Source organism: Phasianus colchicus, chromosome 1 (assembly GCF_987193195.1).
Source record: "Phasianus colchicus chromosome 1, bPhaCol1.hap1.1, whole genome shotgun sequence".
NCBI classification, from domain to species: domain Eukaryota; kingdom Metazoa; phylum Chordata; class Aves; order Galliformes; family Phasianidae; genus Phasianus; species Phasianus colchicus.
Genome location: NC_143436.1, coordinates 62497086 through 62516997, shown reverse-complemented (window position 1 = coordinate 62516997; position 19912 = coordinate 62497086). Strand labels below are relative to the sequence as shown.

The window sequence follows — 19912 nt, the reverse complement described above, 5'->3', positions numbered from 1 at the left end:
GGTTAGACAAACTGGTGCTCCATCAGATGTATCATTCAGATTTCCCTTTTGAGCAAAGGATCCTGGCTGTTGATATCTCTATGCAAAACCTTCTACTCTTTCCATTATCTGAGTCTTGAGCTGCAAGAACGAGCAGAAAAAACTACTCTGCTGAACTTGACTCTATCATAAAATACACAGTACTTGGGACAGAAAGAGAGACCAGTATGGCCTTACATCAAGGTATTCTTTGTGTTTCAAACCGTATTTCTGTATGCTAATCTCCCCTAAACTAGCTCTTGCTCATTTATTTGGGCAGTTTTTTTCTAGTGAGTCCCCTGGCCAGCATTCTCATTGAACTACGCCTGGTTCTTTATTGCCCTACTTCCTTACCTCCCCATGCCCAGCAGGCTGTAAGACTGTGTTTGATCCCACTTAAGACTGCACACTTCCCAGACCAGGAATTGCCTGCTCCTGTTTCTCCAATAAAGTGCAAAGTATGTATACGACAGTGTGGAATAACCTTTATTGGTTTAATTTAATTAAACAACAAATGAATCAGTCAACCACTCTTTGACTTATGCAAGATCAAGGTACATGTGCCTGATCAGCATGGAATGTCAACTAGAAAAGAACAATGTGCATACAGCTTTGTTCACCTTCATTTTCAGTGACTAACCAGCAACTATCACTTAGGCAGAAGGCATTTCCTGAGGATTAGCAATCAGCTGGAGTTCCCTGGCTGGTGCTCAGACCATCAACCTCCCCAGGCCTATTATAATCCCCAGAAAAAAAATCTGGCACCATGGTTACTATTTTGTACTTGTTTCATTATCTAGAAGAGAAACCTCAAAGTGTTTTGGTAATTGCCTAGAAATGTTGTCTGGTTTTACCATACATTCATTCCTTCTCTGCCTCTCTGTCTCTTACAGACTGCTACCCTACAGTGTGCCCCTGTAGATCTCCACAACGAGCATCATATGTTATCTCCATGTCCCCAGTAGAAATACATCAAGAGAATTATGCTTCTACCACCAGCAGCTACAGAAAGAAGCATCCAGTATGAGATTCTTCACAATATCAGGACTTTAGCCTGCATTAAGGAACAGACTGCACAGCACAAACACCTAGTCTGTGCTGATCTTTTTAAACAAAACTCACAGCAGGATCTCACCATCAGGGAATTCTGCCTATGTTCTTCTCCATTTTAGATTTTGCCAGCTATTAGCAATTAACACTTGCGCTAATTTCCTAGGGAAACTGTCCTGTGAACCCACGCTTGTTTAGGTTAGCCATGTTCTCCTCACTTTCAGTTCAAAGCTAATTTTTTCATCCTCTCATTCCATCCAATTATGCCTAATTGTGCTCCTCAGTGTTGGCATAAACGTTCCTCTTCTTCAGCCACATTCCAGTGTTTATGAGCTTCCTCAGACACTTGCACAAAACTTCTTGTTTCTGGACCTAGGTTAAATGTTACCGTATAAAGCAATCCTCTTCCAGCTCCCTAATCATTCCTGTTGTTTTTCTCAGATGCTTTCACCTACCAATCAATACGTAAACACCAGAATACCCAGTACTAACACTGGTACACCAACTACAAGAGATTAAGAACTTACAGAATTAGGTTCTATATTTTCACTTTCTATTCTTTTCACTTCTTTCTCAACCATTCTACTATCCCATTCTCTACTCATACACTGCACATATATTTTCTGCTGAGCCTGACAGTCTTGAAACAGTTTTCTTCTAAATTTCTTGACCAATCCTTAAATTATAATAGAAACACAAAAAACCCCTTTGTGTTCTGCAGCCATTAGGAAGAGAAAGAGGAGAGCAGAAACCAGCCACCAGAAGTCAGCACAGTAAGGATTTAATTGAGGATGTGACCATCAGCCTTTAGGTTCTCTAGCCAGTAGACCTAAGCCAGCCTAGCAGGCCACACTGATTTGAGCAGGTGGTGCACAGGTAAGACCTCCTCCTTCCCTGGATTCATACAGCATCCATCATTCAATATCTACAGAAACGTGAACACAACATCCAAGTAGCAGTGGTGAAACCAGGACCTCTCCAAGCCTGCTGGGTGCATTGAGCACTCTAAGCTGTAATGGTGCAATACAAACTTCACACCACATTCCAGATCAACCCACCAAAAATGTGGCATTCACATAACAGAGGGACAGTTTCAAGCAAAGTAGACAATGCCATCCTAACAGATCTCATAAGAGTAGGGAAAAGCAGGAATGACAAACTTAGTCTAGAAGGCATCTAAGGCTGCAGCAGATGCCCACAGTCATAGCATGTGCTCCCCTGTAGATCTTGCAGGGCAGCAGTGGCAATGCTGGGATGGGCTCTTTGAGACACTGTAGATACAGAAATAACTTGATTTCCAGAGGGACCAACTGCCTGCTGCCCCACTTACACCCATCAGAGCTGACAGGGCTCATATCTCAGTTTAAAAAAAAAAAAGAGAGAGAAAACAAAGCCAAACAAAATTAGACAGGAGGTCCTAAACTCATACTAGATGTGATAGACCTACTGGCAAGACAATCACAAGAAACTAACACAACTTAAACTTTCTTCTTGAAAGAAGAGGTGGAAAAGGGCATTTCTCTGGCTTCATGCTCACGTGTAAACAACAACTCACACATTTGTGACCATGGCATCACCACCTCCTTCCCTCCACCAGAGAGCACTCCAGGACACAACATTGCTGCCTCCCCCAGACCCCCAAAAGGCAAGTTTTCTATCTTTTCCTTTGCTTTCAGACAGCGGGTATAGACTTCAGGAGGAACCAGAGGCACAGATGCCCCCAGCCCCTTGCCCTTCAAACCCTCTCCGTTCCAATTTCTGCAGTACTGCCCTAATGAGGGTGCTGCTCAGGCAACTCTTTAATGAGGAGCTAATCTGAACCACCTGTTGAGAAACCCCCGCAGGATTAAGAGCCTATGGTGCAGTTGTATCTTGGACAAACGTGGCATCCACCCTCGTGGAGCTGGGAGGAGGGGGTTACTCCCACAAGGGACCTGGGTTTTTCTCCTCAAAGTTTGCCTGCTGCCCACCCCTTGCTCAGCCAGGAAGCCATCAGACATGCTGGCACCTTCCCTCGCTCCCTGCAGCACACACAACTGCCAGTCCCTCACCGCCTGGAGATTCACCACCCTGGTGCTGCCTGGCTCCCTGCTCCCTAGCACTGCAGGAGCGAGGAGGGCCCCCGCTCACTGGAAAACGTTTCACTGGCCCACAGGCAGCAATTAACAACCCTCTGCAGCCGCAGACCTGGAGCACCTGCGGTACTGATTAGCATCATTCAGGCTCCATGTGTTTCCCACTCCCCTTCTCCACTGGGATTTCTGCTGCCTGCGAACAAACATGTGGCCCTGCGTTTCCTGGATGGGGGGCTTTGCAGAGAGCAAGGCTGGCCCTAAACTGACCATCACCAGGGTCTTATTTTCCCCTCTGCACGCTTTTATCTGCAGCACGATGAGAGGCTCTTCCTTCCTTTATGTATTCTAAGTAATCATATTTATTGTGGGGAGCTGTACTTTTGCCTTTGTTTTGCAGGAAACACTGACACACGTGGAATATTCCCTGCCATTCAATTTCCCAGCATTTGATAGCATTCTGGGACAAAACACCAGATAACTGTGCTTTCATTACATCTGCAGTGAGGGATTATGCCACAGCCTGATAGAACCAAGCCACTTTTTTCCTCCAAAGCTAATCCTGTGTTGCTTGACTGATTTCTCCGGGCAGCAGTTGCCAGTTCAAAGACCCCCCATCTCTGCCATACCATGCCCCTGGCTGTGCCAACGTGACTGTTGGGGGCTGCGTGGTGAACTGAATTGGAAAACTGATCTACGTTAAAAATAATCCCAACCAAAGAAAAAGGTTATATTTAACTCCAGTCATTTTCCTGGGTCTGGTTCACTGCACAGACACACAAGCAGCAGTGCTGTGCCATCAATGGGGTGGAGGAGATGAGGGTGAGGAGGTACGGAAAGAGCTGCTTGAGCTGGTCTGACAAGCGTTTCTTTAAACAGTCTAAATTGTGATTTTTGTTTCCATCTGATTCCCTCTAGTTCAGCTCTGTGCTGCATCAAGTCCTTCTCTCTCTCCGCACTATCCACACCCTCATGTGTTTGCAGCCTCACGTTTTTCCCTTGGCTGAATTTCTGTCATTTCCCTTTGTAAGCCAGTTCTTCCAGCCCTCTCATCCTTCTTCAACTTTTCTTTGAACTGCCTCGAATGTGCCAGCACTTTCATTGAAGTGGAATTCCCCAGGCTGAGCGCAGATTTCCATATGCAGCTGCACCAGCGTCTGCAGCAAGGCCGCTTACCTCTGCGATCCAGAGGGCAGCACCTCCCTGCTCGCCATAGAAACCCCGAGTGTCAGCCTGCGTTTGACCGGCATTACCACCCATCTTTCTTTCAGCACGAGCACTTTTCAAACGTCTCCTTCCCACTGAATAGCGATGCTGCGGTTTATTTTTTCCCCCAGGAGGCATCTGCTCTCGCCTCCCTCCGTTGTCCTCCCCCTCGCACCCCCCCTCACCTCCTGCTTGATTGGTTTGATGGGCTGATGGTCAGACATCCACCTGGGAGAAAACTCTGTCCGCTGTAGACGCTTCTCCTGAAACAGGGTTGAGAATTGAGGGAAAGAAAAAGAGAGTGGAGGAAATTAGGGCACGTCAGTGACAGTGGCAGGAGAAACTCTGGGGGCGAGAAGTGACCATGAAATCCCTGTTAGCTTTACAAAGGTAGCAAACACACTGAACTCAGTCCAAGAGTACCATGCTGACTGCAGAGCCCGTTTTACAAAGCCTTCCAGCTGAAGGATCCCACTTCTATTCTGACCCATCTGAAAACATTCCTTCAACAGACAGTACCCATCAGAGTCTGAAGGCTCTGACATACTATCTCAAGCAGACTTAAAGAGGACAGCCAAAGCAGCAACTGCCCCTGCAGTAGAGCCAGCAGAGAAACTGCAGTAAAAGTGAAATCAGAGGCAGTTTGCATAGAAAAGCCAGGCAGTAAATCGCAGCAGTTCAAAGCAGACAGATTCCCTGCTAGCAAGAAAGGGACACAGAACACAGCTGAAAACAGTAACCCCTTCAGCCATCCTACCAATGCTGATGTGCAATCATGAATCAGATCTCTAGCCCTACCACTTCATCAGGGAGAGTCTTTCTCCCTGTAGGTAAGCTAGACAGCCCCTGTATCCGGGGTGCTTGCAGTCCGGAGGTGGGAGCAGGATGGGGTGATGTCTGCACAGTCAGCTCTCCTTCTGTCAGCAAATGTCCGTGCTCTTGGAAGTGGTCAGACAGAGGTAAACAGGATGTTATGCCTCCTCACCTTCTGTGCAATCATGTTGCAGATCTCCGGCAGGAAGTCTTCACTCAAGAGTTTGTAGAGCTGCCGCTCTCTAAGGGAAGTCCTCTCTCTGAAGCTCTCAGTGACCTGCCTCCATTCCTCTTCCGTCTGGCACAGCAGCCACCATGTCCCACGGCCTGGCCCTTGGGACCCTTCAACAACATGCAAGAATGTTATCTCCACAGCAGTTATGACTAAGAACTTTTATCCCTTCTCTTCTCCTGCCCTCAGGGCTTGGGAAGAGCAAAAGACACTGTTCAGGGTCACTGCTATGGGAAACATACTCTAGCAGGGTATGCACCATCAGTGAGCACAAAAAATCATTGCTGTAGACCCAAAACTCTTGACCCACTGGAAGTACTGTTGTCTGCCCTAGTGACACTGCAAGTGATGCCAAGATAGGGGAATGACATAGGTGAAGAAGTACTGGTAGCGTGGCACCCTCCAGTTCCAGTTCTGACATACCAGAGGAAAGGATTTAATTTGTTTCTGGTAACAGAGGCTGTCAGCCAGAGCAGGACATGGAGTAATGCAAATGCTTGATTTAGTCTGGCAGCAGAATAAAAACACTGGAAATGAATGTTATTTGAAATAAGCCAACTTTTTTTTTTTTTTTTTTTTAGTGCTTCAAACCTTTGCTGCGGTGAATGAAACCTCCCATTCTACCCAAATGAAACATTTTGTTTGCAGGCACTTGAAAGAACTGAAGAGGAAGTGAAGGATGGGGTTCATCGGGCTGCCAGATGAGGGGGAAGTTGCAGAAGTTCACATCCCATCCCTGCTTGATCCAGAGTCAGATCTGAAGCAGATCTCCCACCACTCTGAAGCATGTCCCAACTACCAAAACATTCGGGACCGTTCTGCTTTGTGTGAAACATCTGAATATTAATGGTGAAGTAAAGGCTCTCACAGTGGTTTGAACACCCACCTGGAAAGAGGCAACGCGGTTCCTGCTGCACAAATGTTTACTCAGAGCAGAGAAGCCTCATGGGTTGCAACTTGCATGTTTTTGCCCAAGGATGCTCTCTAGGCAGAGAGTTGGTGGACTGCTTTTGGGGAGGGGGAAGACTGGCTCAAATCCTTTTGGGCTGAGGCGTTTTCAAGAAAACCCAGGCTAATGACTGGCTACTGGAAAAAAAGCAACAGTTGCTGCCCCACCAGATGTCATGCAGCTTCTCACTGCATTTTCAAGCAGATTAACAACAAAAAAATAAAAATATGCAAAAACCAGAGCCTCTTTCTCTCTGAACCTGACCTTGGTCCTTCTGTGGTTTTGAACTGTCAGCAGCTCCCATATGCAAGCTATCAATCAGGTCGCCCCAGGAAGGCTGGAGAGCTGTAGCCTCCCCCTGGTTCCCTGCCCTTGGTCACACACCTCAACTCCATGGCAGCTCCAGGTCACAGGCCAGCACACAGCTGAACTCGCCATCAGCTGCAGCTCACGTTCATGTAACTGGGATGGCAAAGGAGCAACTTCACACTACTTTCTGTCACCCTGGCTTTGTGATGCTGTTTCCTTGGGCCAAAGGAGGCAGAGGAGGACCGAAGGCTGTGATACCTCAAGCTATTGCAGCCAACTCTACTGGGCTTACCTGCATGCTGCCCCTGAGTCTGCCCCCTTTATTTCCCTTCCCTTGCCAGCTGCCTGTGGCCGACTGGCTTCAAAAGCAGCCAGGACCAATGCACTGCTTTGTACCACCAGAAGATTACTCCACAGTTAAAGTGGCACAATTTGCCAGAAAACAATGATCTGATAAAATCCACAGCATCTCATGCATGTAGCTTCAGCTCTGCCTCTTGACTCCAGAGCAGCAGCCAGGAAATCTGAGCACAAAAGCAGAAGGGAATGAGGCACAGTAAGACAATGCCACAGTTGCCTTTTATTGTGGTGGAATAGGCAGGCTGAGCCGTGAGTTATGTGGAAGCCTAGGGATTCTCATGTATGACAAATGAGCCCAGGCCCCCTCAGACTCAGTTGCACATTATGTTGCCAACTCTCTTTTTCTGCTTGCCTCGTTAACCCTTAGGTAGGTATCTCCTAGTTAGCACTTAACAGCACTGAGCTCAGACACCAACAGCCACCAGGAGGGAGAGGTAAGGAGAATCAGGGAGGTCCTCTCCTGTCTTGGCATCACTGATCTTGCTCTCGTCCCAGTCCGTTCATGTGGCATGAAAGAAAAAATGTGCTTGCTACAAACAGGGGCTTGTGTTCAGCTCATCCCCAGAGAGGCAAAGGGCCATTCACAGCCCGTTTCCATCAACTTGAGTGAGAAGGTGGGCCCCTAAGGCCTCATGTAACCCAATAAGTTACATCTCTTCATCCCAAACTAATCCATGATAAGATAGGAAGCAGTCAGGTGCCCAGGCTCCCAGCTGCAAGGCAGCCTGTAACGCTAACCCTCCTTCCAGACTTAGTCAGACCACTGACAGACAGACTCTCCCTTTCCCAAGAAAGGCATCTCCCCAGGCTTTGATAATTTAAAAGCTGTGTTAGCTGATCATATCAACCCTGACCCCACAAAAATCTCTTTACCATTTCTTATCTGAGTCTCACGGATTAGCAAGTTCTCTTCTGCCTTCTCCCTACCAAAAAGAAAGAGAAGGAGTTATACAATAAATGCATTACTTCACATCACTGAAACACAGCTGCTTCTGAAGAGAAGAATGAGGTTGCAGCAATGATTCAACACAGAGCAAAAACCATGGAAAAAAACCTACTCATTCTAAATATATATGTTTATGGACACACGCATATATATCTACGCACATATACATTTATCATAGCTTTGAAAAATTTGAAGAAGTGAGGGATGCAGGGCAAGGGCAGTACTTCAATACTCAAGGGAAGTACCCCAAAATGTGTATGGACTCAAGTGGCTAAGATTTTGGCTTCAAGCACCGCGCAGTGAGTGAATGTACTCTTTATCAAGAACATATCCCCTAACACTGCACAGAGGAACTGCATTAGAAGTGAGGCAGCTGGAAGAGCGATACCCAGTGTTTCACCAAGCTTGGCTTCCAGCTCAGTCAGAATTTTCTTTGGAAAGTGATCAAAGCATCCACCAAGCCTGAGCTTGCTTCACTTTAGAGATGCACTGAAATTATGGTTGCATGACATATACATACTTACCGGGGGAACCCCAGAAGCACATTATATTATTAATTGCAAGAAGTATCAGAGAGACTTTCCTCTGGGAACACATGCATCCCACATCTCTTGCAGGAACCTTTCCATACCTCAGCAAATTTTCCTCCAGTAGTTTTTTCCGCTTTGGGGGTCGCCCTCGTCTCTTGCCTGTTTTCCCAGGAACGTTTGGGGTATTTGTCTGTCCCCCACATCCCCTGCAGAATGGCAAAAACACCATGAAATATCTGCTGAGCACGGGAACTGTGGCTGGCGGGGACAGAGAAAGGCAGGGATATTGGAACAGCTGTGAGGAACCAAAGCAAAGGAGGGATTAAATCAGAGCAGCCACAGGACGGAGAGGGAAAGAAGATGAGGGTTTCCCCCTTGCTGGGAGCTTGCTCTGGGAGCCGCCGGCACGGTGCGGGGCAGCCAGCGAGGAATGTGGTGGGGCGGGCAGCATCGCTCAGCAGCAGGCTCTGCTGGTGCCACAAAGGCTGCAGGCTGGCTCCAGCACATTGTGCCACGCGGGACAGCTCTCAGTCTGCTTGGCAACTTCGTGCTTGCCCCGTGCTGCTGCAGCCCTGCATTCCCAGCCACCCCCTCCCGTGACAACAGCAGTCAAGCGGATCCCCCTCCGGCCAGGCTGGCTGTGCTGTCCCCCTCCCACCATGCCCTGGGCATAGGGGCATTTGAGTGTCCGTTACCTGTCTGGAGCCAGCTCTCCATTGGTTTTCGCCTGCACTGGGTCCTCCTTGTACATCCGTGTGCCATAGAAATACCAGTACAGAGCCCCGCTGCTGTCTTCACCCAGCGGCTCCACACGGAGGCTGTCAGCGTCCAAGCCCTGCACCCATGGGGAGCCCCCCGCCAGACGGTGACAAGTTGAAAAGCAGCCACACTGTCACACAAAACATGATGACACCCCTCCACAAACACCTCCCTCCCTCCCACCATGCCACAACAGCAGTACAGCTGCTCCTCCGGGTCGATCTGGGAAAATGTTACTCCAGGGGGGAAGGCGACGTTCGCTCTCCGTCCAGGGAGGGATTGAGATTGGCATCTCTAATTTGAATGGCCTCTCTCGTTTTAACATTTCATCTCTGGTGCTCCTGACAGCGAAGGTCTAATTAGTGCTGGCGACAGCCATGCACAGCCTTGAGAAGCTCCCTCCCCCTCTTCACCACCCTTCCCCCATCCCCCAATGCACTTCAGTCCTATCCTTTCATCTCACACCATCCCTCAGCAACACAGCCCCAGCTTGCCCAGCCCCGCCACTGCAGTTGGAGCATCTCCAAATTCAGTCATCTCAGAAAGAGTAGCTAATGAAGCCAACTTGCTTGGTGACTTTTATGTTACAAGCACATCCCCACAGAGAAGAGCCTCAGGAGTAGTCCTACATCATTGCCTTGGATCCTCTGCAAAGCGAGAGCTGGGGAACAAGATGGGGAACTGCTGACCCATAGCACTGCCACCAAGAGTCTGGCCTCAAAATATCTTTCCCAAGAAGATTCCCTAATCTGGCCCACAGCCAGGCCATTTCCTCTGTCTCCACACTCCTGCTGCCCAGCGTACCTTGAGGAGGTCGAAGACATCATCTGCGTCGAGCCGGTAGTCGCAGAGGCGGTGCAGGATCTCGACTCGGGTGCGCAGCGGTAGCTCCTGGAAGGTGGACTCTCGCAGAGGGTTGGGTTTCCCTTCCTCCAGCTCCCAGCGGTAGTTGATGATGTCCTCCAGGTAGCTGTGAAATGTCTGGGATCTAACCAAGGAAACAAACACCCACACATAATGTAGTTTGCCATGCCAGAAACACCTTCAACAGTCAAACAATTCTTCACTTTTCCACTCGCTCCTTACATCTGTCATCCCTAAGCCAAGCTCCTCTCTCTGCCCCTTCAATAGTTTTCTATGCATTGGTTCAGTGGCTTGAAACTTTAGTAGCTGACCGTCTCCACCACCACTGTTTCCTCTCAGCTTCACCACCGTACACCTCCTATATTCCCGTTGTGGCCCCTCTTCTCTTCTCCCTTGGACTCTAAGGTGACTCCATTTCCTGCCCATCCCTCTTCCAGTAGCTCTGGAGTACACTCACAGGGCCCAGTCAGCACACAGGGCCGGTCGTGCAGCAAAGCATACTCGCTCCCAACAGGGGTAAAGTGTGCTTTCAGACCACAGCACTCTCTTCCCTAGTCTGCCAGATGATCAAATTGAACATTTGAGTTCTTCTTAAACACCACCCCTAAAATGGTCTTTCTCATTTGCTAGCTGGGCCACATTAAATCCCCCTTTCTTTGCCAGCAGCTCACCACATAATCCAAGGAAATGCATTTCTTACCCTCATCTGGCATCGAGGATAAATGTTCCTATCTGCCACAGACTGCTGGTGGAACTTAAAGCTAAAAGAACTCCTGCCTATATTTTAAGGAGAGCTTATTCTGACTGCTGAAAATTTAAGGGGAGGGTATGAAAAAAAGGCCTGCTGAAGCCACGTGCCCCTACATATAAAATTTTCTCAAGATCTATCTATATCAGTTTGACACCCGAGACTTTCCAGTCTTTCTTAGTCTGCAAGCACTGCGCCCTGAGCACAGAGAAGGGGATCTCCCCCTCCCATACCCCGGCCATTCCTGCACACACGGGAAGTCCATATGCCGGCAAGAACACCACTGGGTACACACTCCCACCAGCTCTCAAAAAGGCAGCTCAACTTGATAGGTTTTTGGCACAAACTCATTACTCTATATGATTAATGGAACTGTGCCAGCACTACAGAATTGCATTTGCCCAAGAAATTTCTAACTACTACAAAAGCTATTATTTTTAAGCAAAGAGAAAGAGGAGCGGGGTCCAAGTGGAAGACTGTTAAAAGTCATTAAGAAGTTAGCTAATAGACAGGGCGACTTAATGCGTTTGGTAAAGACTGGACTTCTTTACAACAACCGTGATGGGACAATGACTACAAGAACAAGGAAACAGATGCCACGCGATTCCACCTGGCAGTATTTCCCTTCCTCCTCAGATGGAGAGAAGTTGATGTTACCGCCCTGCAGATTGCTCCCCACCAGCCTGCCTCCTTCTGACGTCAAATGGAAGCTGACCTCTCAGAGCCAACTCCTTTCACCGGATGAGTTTTATCAGCCTCCTGGTTGTATTTAACAACAGATGCTTGAATATACCCAGATCTAATGCCGTCTGCAGCCTAGAGGTTGTTTCCTCTGCATGAAACAAGCAGATCACTGGTCTTTCCAATCTGAGTGTAATTGTTTCGCCCCACTAATATCAGCAGTCAAACATACGCAACTTGAAACAGTTCCCTACACGTACAATGTCTAGTTAACACAATGAAGAACTGCTCTGTGAAGTGATTTCTGTCTCAAGTACTAATTATAGTATAAAAAATACTGAAACTATGCTTTTTCTCTGAAATATTCAAGCACAATACATTTACCTTAAGTAGCTGTGCGTTCCCACAATGTCTTCCTTATTATACCCCAATCCAACTTTCAGCAATGACTTCAAGTTGGCAAGAAGCGTGGTACTATATTAAACTTTATACTTTTTTGATTTTGAGAGTGCTCTTTGATCACACACAGTTTAGTAAATACTAGATATTTACTAAAGCCATCATATATATATATATATGTATTTAAAAATACATATGTTTTTATATATGTATATGTATTTTAAAAAAACAAAACAAAACAAGACAAAAAACAAAGAAGAAGAAAAAGATTAAACTCAAGCTTTCAGAATAGAAACAGTGACCAGAATATCCTCTTCTGAATGCAGACCAACACCTTAACACCTAGATGTTAAGTCAATTGTGGAAGAAGAATATAAGCTTTCCAAAAGTATCTCAGTTCCAACACCCTGAGTTCCAGGCAGAAGATTCTTTCATTAGCTCTGATATAGATGATCTGTCTATTTACAGTAAAACTGACTAGAAAACCTCCACGTTTTTCCCAGGATCCTAATAGTGACATGGGATGCCTGAAAGAAGAAATAAAGGGAACAGAATTTTGACCTGTTAGCCTTCTAGCTGATTTTTTCTTCCACCAAAAAAGAGGGACAGATACTCTTACTACTCACATGAGCTTTACCATTTTAGTTACTTTCAAAGAAAACTGATCCAGGAAGCCCCGCAATTCCAAAAGATCATCTGAAATCTTTGCCTATGTAACTCTCATTCTCTCTGGGGAGGGCTCTGTTGACTTATCCAATTTGGTTTGAGTTTGACTTTCACATAAGTGGCTAACACTAGAAATTTCCGCCATCCACTCAGTGTCCAATACATTACAAGCTCTGTTCTCAAGAGTACTTTGAGTTCCTACCCCCATCAATTTTCAAAGACGGCTACTGTGCATTTGTCGCTTTGAATAAGGATAGAAATGAGAACCAGAGATGGGAACCAGATGTCCCAAGGCATTCCCAATCACTCTCAATCTTACCCAATTTATATTTTCCCTCTTCAAGAGGTCTGGCTTCTTTTCTCCAGACGAACGTGGGGTGCTCATCTTCAACCTATCTGCCACACCTATGGTCTCCACTTGGCTGGTCTCCATTAAATTTCCCTTTGAAAAAAGGTTCTGAAACAGATCCCTTGGATTGGAAGAGAAAATCTACAGAAAGCACAGCCAACTGTGAGACCTCACACCTTAAGAGTTCTTCCCTCTATAAAACATAAATGCTTGAGACTAATCATTTAGCAGTAGCTATAAAATCAGAACCCAAGAATCAGACAGACAAGGTCCTGGAGTGGAGCAGCCTGGATGCAGTTGTCAAATACCTTTCTTTAAAGCTCCAAATAAGACAGAGACACACCTGCACGTTTGGCAGTCCTAGGGCTTCTCTGCTGCAGTTGAGAATCTCCAAAAATCCTTTTTATAGGCAAGAAGAAGGCAGGGAGATCACTGAGTTGAGACAGAGATACCTCTTCTTCCGAGCTTCTCAGCATCACTGAGACTTGTAACAGCACCCGACCAACAGAAGCAACATTAAGTGACAAATGCCCTTTCCTTTCTCTACAAATAATATGCGGGAGTGAATTGATGCACTGACACATTGTGTTTCAGGACAAGTATCCAAAGGAAAATCAGCTCTTCACTGAAAGTAAGCTGGGGCTTCTAGAAACTGTTTCAGAGAGCCCATGACACACAATGATTGTCGCCATTTCTCACCCTTCTCCCTTCCCTGCCATGCAGCAACAGTTTCTCCCATACAGTTCATTAGCAAAAGGAAACTATTACAGAAATCACCTACAAAAGGTCAGAAGAGTTAATTACCTTAAGAGCACCCTGAGACTGTGAAACTTCTTCCTTCCCACAGCAAGTCTTCTTCCCCATCCCAACTTCACTAGCTGCAGCACCTTTAATATTTCAGAAAACCAAGGCAGTTTCCCTCACTTGTTACAATATCCCCTATTCTGAAGCTGCCACCCAACATGCAAAGCAATCTGGATAGCTGTAGTGGGGAAGTAGTGGAATAATACATGCCTATCTACACAGTATGTCCCAAGTGGATGCAGCTGATTTCTCTCATGAGCCCAATGTAATTTTTCATCCCTGACTGTGCTCTGAACCCCCTGGGCTGTTGTCAGAGGTCCCTACCTTTTTTGCAATGATTAGCAAAGAGGTCAAGCTGAATTGTACCTGTGGTTGAAAATTTTAATCATACATTGTGGACCTCTGTGCACATAAAAAGAAATCTGGGGCACAGGGAAGGACGTGACCTAGCACATCAGTGTCAAAGGGGAGAAATAACTGCAGACAATCCACAAGAGTACTAGAGAGGCTTTGGCTCAAAGTTGCCTGTGATCTTTAGCAGCAGCTGCAAAAAAATCAGGGCATAAAGACGGCACGAGCAAGCCTAAGGAGGGGCTCTCCCCCAGCATGGGTATCAGCGTCCAGAACAGTCAGAGAAATTATACACCCCCAGAGAGCACAGTGCTGCAGCTCAGCCATCTGCCGGCCAGCTCCCTCCCAGAAGAGGGAGGTTTCTCCAGGAAATGGGAGCTGAGCACTCCTTCCTCCACCCATACATCCCAATCCAGCAGTCTGCCACTGCTGGGGCTCATCCCACTCCCCAAGGCACCCTTCCCATTGCCTGGGGTTTTGATGCATTGGGCCATGCTTTGCTGTCAAAAAGACAGTGTGGACAGTGTGCAGAGCAAGCCTCATCCCAGCACATACATGCTTCCTGCAGAGCTGCCTTTGGACACTACCAAAGGACAGAGTAAACATTTCACAGGGCTGACGTGATGCAGAGAAAAATTATTTTGGAGCTCCTGGTGAGCTCAGCTGGGAGAAGATAGCTGCCCCCATGGACCCCAGCCCCACGGGAACCCTGTAGGGCAAACTCAATGTGAAATCCCTTCTGAGTGAATCCAATAAGAATAGGACTGGAAATATACACCTACACTTATTTGTTTGGTTTGTTTTTTTTTTTTAAATCCTCATCTCAAAAGGAAGCAGAGCCACTTGCGCTTTTAGTTTTAAAGTCTCCAGAGTACATCAAATCTTGGCTGGGAAACTGTAAACAAAATCAAGCCAAAAAAAAAAAAAAGAAGAAGAAAAAAGCAAAAACAAACACTGATTCAGTAAGAGAGTCCTTGTGTCAATCTGCACTTCCCGCAGGCAGGGTGCCATGGCCCAAGTATGGAATTACTGTCACAGCATACTTCCCTATGCGGTCAACTGCTGCCAATTTTGTTACAAGCTCCCCCTCACCACTCCAATTAAAACAACAACAACAACAACAACAACAACAAAAAACCTTTAAAAAAAGCACACACAAAAACCCCAACCCTGTGAGAGTAAATATTGGATTAAAAGAAACACGAGGATAAGGAGTTGGAAACACTGGAGACAAAAATCTCTCACCGATGCTCAGATACTGCTGGCACACATAGATAAGCCTTGTGAAAGTTCAGATGCTGAATAATTGCCAGGACCCACTAGCTAGGATATCTATCGCGTTGACAGTGTTCTAAGTCTCCTTTCATTTAATTTACAAAATGCAACGGGAGAGTAAATACTGGAACACTCTTAAGCTACAAGGGCTGGTAAAATGGCACGCCTGACCTACATCTTATCCCAGAGAGTGCATTCTGCACCCAAGATTAAAACCAAGGACCCTGACCAAAGCAGAGGATGACAGACAGCATAAACAATTATAGAACTCCTCCATTACTGAAGACATCTTCAAAGTAGTCTGTGAGAAGAAAAAGGAAAGCAAGACTGGGAGAGCTCAATTTTTTTCCCCCAAAGAGTAGTTAAACAGGAATAAAATTATTCTTGTATTTCCTTTTGCAGAGTTAGCTAGTAAGAAAAATAATAGAAGTGATATCTCTATCTGGTAAAAGCTTTAAAAGCTGAAAAGGACTTGGATTCTCTCAGCCACCCACCATAACTGTTGCATTTACAAGGTGAAAATAGACTTTTCGGGCATCTAATTCAAAGTTTTTTAAGATTATTAATTTTTAGGATTATTATTTTTTTGCCTCTGTGGTCTCTCAGTTAAAAGAAACAAGAAAAATCAAGGTCTCATCAGAACAGACGTTTTATCACGGAATTAATTTTATGGACTGAAGATATTTCACCTTATGGGCTGGCACCTTTTAAGTTCTGAATTGGCAAGAAGGCACCAGCTTGGTGCTGGGAGTCACTCAGGTGCTAATGAGAGCATTAATTGACAGATGGCATTCAAGATATTTCCCCCCGCACAGAAGACAGCTTCTTTGCTGTAGCAGAGATCAGGAAAGCTTAATTCTTAACAAGCATACAATGCTTCGGCACAAAGGCAAGCCCAGTAGAAGGTAATGGGAAGGATTCAGGGTTTGCTGGGATGACCTCAGTCAAACATCATTAACAGGGTCAGGAGAAGCAAAGCCTATTTCAGAAGAAAAAATAATGTAAGGGCCCCTATGATCAATCTATCCTGGCTTGTCAGAAAGAGAAAGCTTAGGCTGACCTCAGAAGCAATATGAGTTAGTACTACCAGCCTGACCTTGAGCTCTCATGTAACAATGGAGACTTTTTTTTTTTTTACTGTATTAATGAGCTTTCTTATCTGAGGCGGGGGAGGAAGGCTTATGGACCAGCTTGCACTTTACCTTCAAACCACTTACCTTACTCAGAAACTCAGTCAGGCACGATGCAGGGGGGAAAAAAAAGACACTACCTCATCCATTGGGGATGAAAGAAAGAGTCAGATTGGTATATTGCCTATTTCTTTCCAAGCCCTCTGTGCACGTCTCACTCAGAAGGTGTGCAAGCCAACACGAAGCGTGTATTCTTCAGACCGTGGGCCAACTTGTGATCAGCCTGGCAGAGGCTCAAGGGCAACAAGCACCTTGAAAGGCCTCCCCTCTGAGCACTTCACTGCAGCAGAGCAAAATGACCGAGGAGTGGAGATCCATGGACCATGACCTCAAGCTTTAACACCCGTGTTCTGTTTCCAATCCGGCCAGCAGCTTCCTGCATTGCTGGTGGGGACTGACCTTCAATTCCAGTCATGAGAGAAGAAGTAACTCCTGGCCTCACCGAATTGGTGACAGCAAAGTCCAGCCTTTGCAGAGCCCTGGGAGAGAGGAAACAAACACCTAGCCTTGCCCTGCTTTTCTTTGGTATCATACCATGAGAAAACCAGCTGACCTACATGAGGCTACAAAGAAAAGGAGGATATTTTATACTAATGGGCCTTGAATAAGACCATAATACAGGAAAAATTTAAAAATTGGGCTGATCACACCTCCAGAGTGAAGTTCATACTCCCACAGTCAGAAAGAGAGCAAGGATTGCTGGTATACGAGTCCAACACTATGCACGTATAGGCTTGCCTGCTCTGCTTCACTTTCAGCTAGAACAAGTTTTCTGAATGCTGACACTGCCCAAATCCCAAGCAATTCTGTGGCATACCTGCGTGGCCATTTAGGAGTGTTGGTAGTGAAGAAGAGGAAAAAGAAAATAGAAGAATCAAAGTGCTCTGATCTCTATCTTCACTTTTGCTGAACATGGGAAGACATTCTTTCTACATTACAACCAAGGTTTTATATTTGAAACCATAAGAACAAAAAATAGCCAGTTAGTAAAAAGTGGTCTGGTCAAACTGCTGGACTGAGCAGTCTGAAATACGAGTCACGGGAGATTTCCACATCCCCAAAAGATACAGTTAAGACTCTCACAGAAGTTGAGGACAACAGAGTAAGGTCAGCACCCCAGAAATTCCTGTTCCCTACCACTCACTTGCCCATCCCACAGCCTTTCTCCAAAGCTCAAATGTGACACTGAGGCCATCAGAACGAACAGGCTGAAGAAATGTTTAGTGGAGACAACAGGGTTCTGGTGTAATTTAGGGCCTTTCCTCAGGCATGGCAACACAAAGTTAGGACAGGAGGTTCTCCAGCAGAAGGGCTGCTTGATCTTACAAAAGAAATCTAATTGGCATTGTTGGATACCACAGAATCTACCATCCTCCTAGCTGAACTCCTAAACTGTTTGTGTTCAAGACTGGATATCAGGAAAAGGTTCTGCACCAGAGGGTGGTGGGCATGGAACAGGCTCCCCAGGGCAGTGGCCAGGGCCCCAAGCTGCTGGAGTCCGAGGAGCGTCTGGACAGAGCTCTCAGACATATGGTCTCATTTTTGGTGGTGCCGCGTGAAGCTAGTCAGGTTTGATTATCTTTATGGGTCCCTTCCAACTTGGAACATTCTGTGATTCTAGGAGAAGACTTAGCTCAGAGAAACCAAGGCTGTCAGTAGCTAAGAGCAATCCAGTCCTGCTCCACATCTTCTTCCATCTTACCTTGAGCAATCTTCCATGGAATAAACATTGGAGAAGCTGGAAGATGAGCTGGCAGACATGCTGTATCCCACAGAGAAGCAGAATAGGAACAGCTATGGAGCGAGGCAATGTCTCCAGGGAGGCTGAGAGAATGGAGAGCTGATGTGGGCTGTCTAATCTAATAAGGGATCACACCACAGGAGCATGTGCTGGCTTGACAGAAGCAAGTGCAGCCACTTAACCTGGACACGACAGCAGAAGTGGGAGTGTTGCTTTGCTACCCCAAAAAAGGGGAGCACAAAGGAAGAAGGAGAAGACACAGGGTCACCAAAGCTGCTTACTCTTCCAGGGAGGTTCCAGGTCTGCACGTGCAGATTTCTCACCCTAGCCATGACAGAAAAACTGGGCAACCAGGCAAGTTTTCAGCTTGGGCTCTTTAGTGCTACAGTCACCAACGCATGGATTAGATGGAGATGCCCTTTTACCCGCTGTGAGCCAATGTGTGCTGCCTTCTGTCTGGTATAGGCTCATTTCCCTCATGTGAGAACCATGTGACAGTAGGTCTGCTCTCTCAAAGAGGAAGCCAAATGTAAGAACTGAACTCACCTCACGAGCCAATATAGCAATAGGGCATACTTTAGCTTTCTTCAGCTGCCCATAGTTCATGCTTTTCCTGTGATTCTGCTTTTGTCTAGCAGTCATCCTTTGCACAACAGCCGAGAGTGACTTGTTTGTTTGTTGTTTTGCTGAGAGAAGACAGAAAAGAAGAAGAGATACTGGAACTGATAGAACACTGCCCCGTATCAGCCAGCTCTGAAAAGGCTCTTCCCTTTGGCTGGCAAATGCTGGGGACAGTCAGGAGTGCTGAGATAAGTGTCTATTTGATCTTCTCTCCCCCATTCACCCTGGGCTTCTCACTGTTTTATGTTCACAAACCGCCAAGGCAGCTAATCAGTGCTCTGTGACCCTTGTTAATTGGGCTGTGAGAGAGAAAGGCAGCACTGGTAGGAGAAATCACACATACCTGTTACTTTGAACTGTCTTGCCATTTTCCATCTCCCTGCTTGCAGCAGCTCCAAGCACCCTTCTGTGAGCCAGGGCTGCTCTATTTTCATCACCAACCCCAGAAACAGCAGGAGAGGCCGCAAGTGTTATGTGTAGTTGTCCTACCTCTAACACCTCAAGGTACAGGGAGACAACAAAGAGGAATGATGTATCTTCACCCTAGCTCCTTCCATGTGAGAAGGTAAAAGTGATTTTTGATGCAGGAAATACAATCCAAAGGCAGTGATGACCTTTCTTCCATATATGCCAACCTGTTCCTCACTGTCTTTATCTGCCTCCTTGTTGCTCTGTCTCCACTTCAAAAACAAGAAAACAAGCAGAAAACAAGCATCCATTTCTCTGTCTCAATATAACAGCAGCCTAATTGGCCAAGTAAGCTGGAGAAAGAAAGCAGTTGGTGTGAAGATGTAAAGCGCTGAAGGACAGAAGGGTTGGGTTTGTCATGTCTGTTGGGTTACGCAACACTTGAAGGATGAGGAATACATGTATGGCTAATCACATACACACTGGCTGCATATGAGCTTTAGGCAGGAACAGGGGTTGTCTGCATGTTCTTGTTGTTTGATTAGAGAAGGGAACAAATAAGAATATGAAC

At 46.4% G+C, this 19912-nt stretch overlaps 1 protein-coding gene across 2 annotated transcripts in view; it reads right to left on the bottom strand.

The window, feature by feature from the left end:
* The window catches only part of CECR2 (CECR2 histone acetyl-lysine reader), a 98032-nt gene that overhangs the window by 20536 nt on the left and 57584 nt on the right, over positions 1-19912 (bottom strand). The window contains exons 3-8 of one of the 2 annotated variants that reach the window (XM_031589888.2): positions 10049-10232; positions 9181-9320; positions 8587-8691; positions 7883-7932; positions 5332-5501; positions 4532-4609 (exon numbers count right to left, since the gene is read on the bottom strand). In XM_031589888.2, coding sequence (XP_031445748.2) covers positions 4532-4609; positions 5332-5501; positions 7883-7932; positions 8587-8691; positions 9181-9320; positions 10049-10232 — 727 coding nt within the window. Of the gene's footprint in view, positions 1-4531; positions 4610-5331; positions 5502-7882; positions 7933-8586; positions 8692-9180; positions 9321-10048; positions 10233-19912 lie in introns of those variants that run through there. The other variant, XM_090145470.1, reaches the window with a different exon arrangement.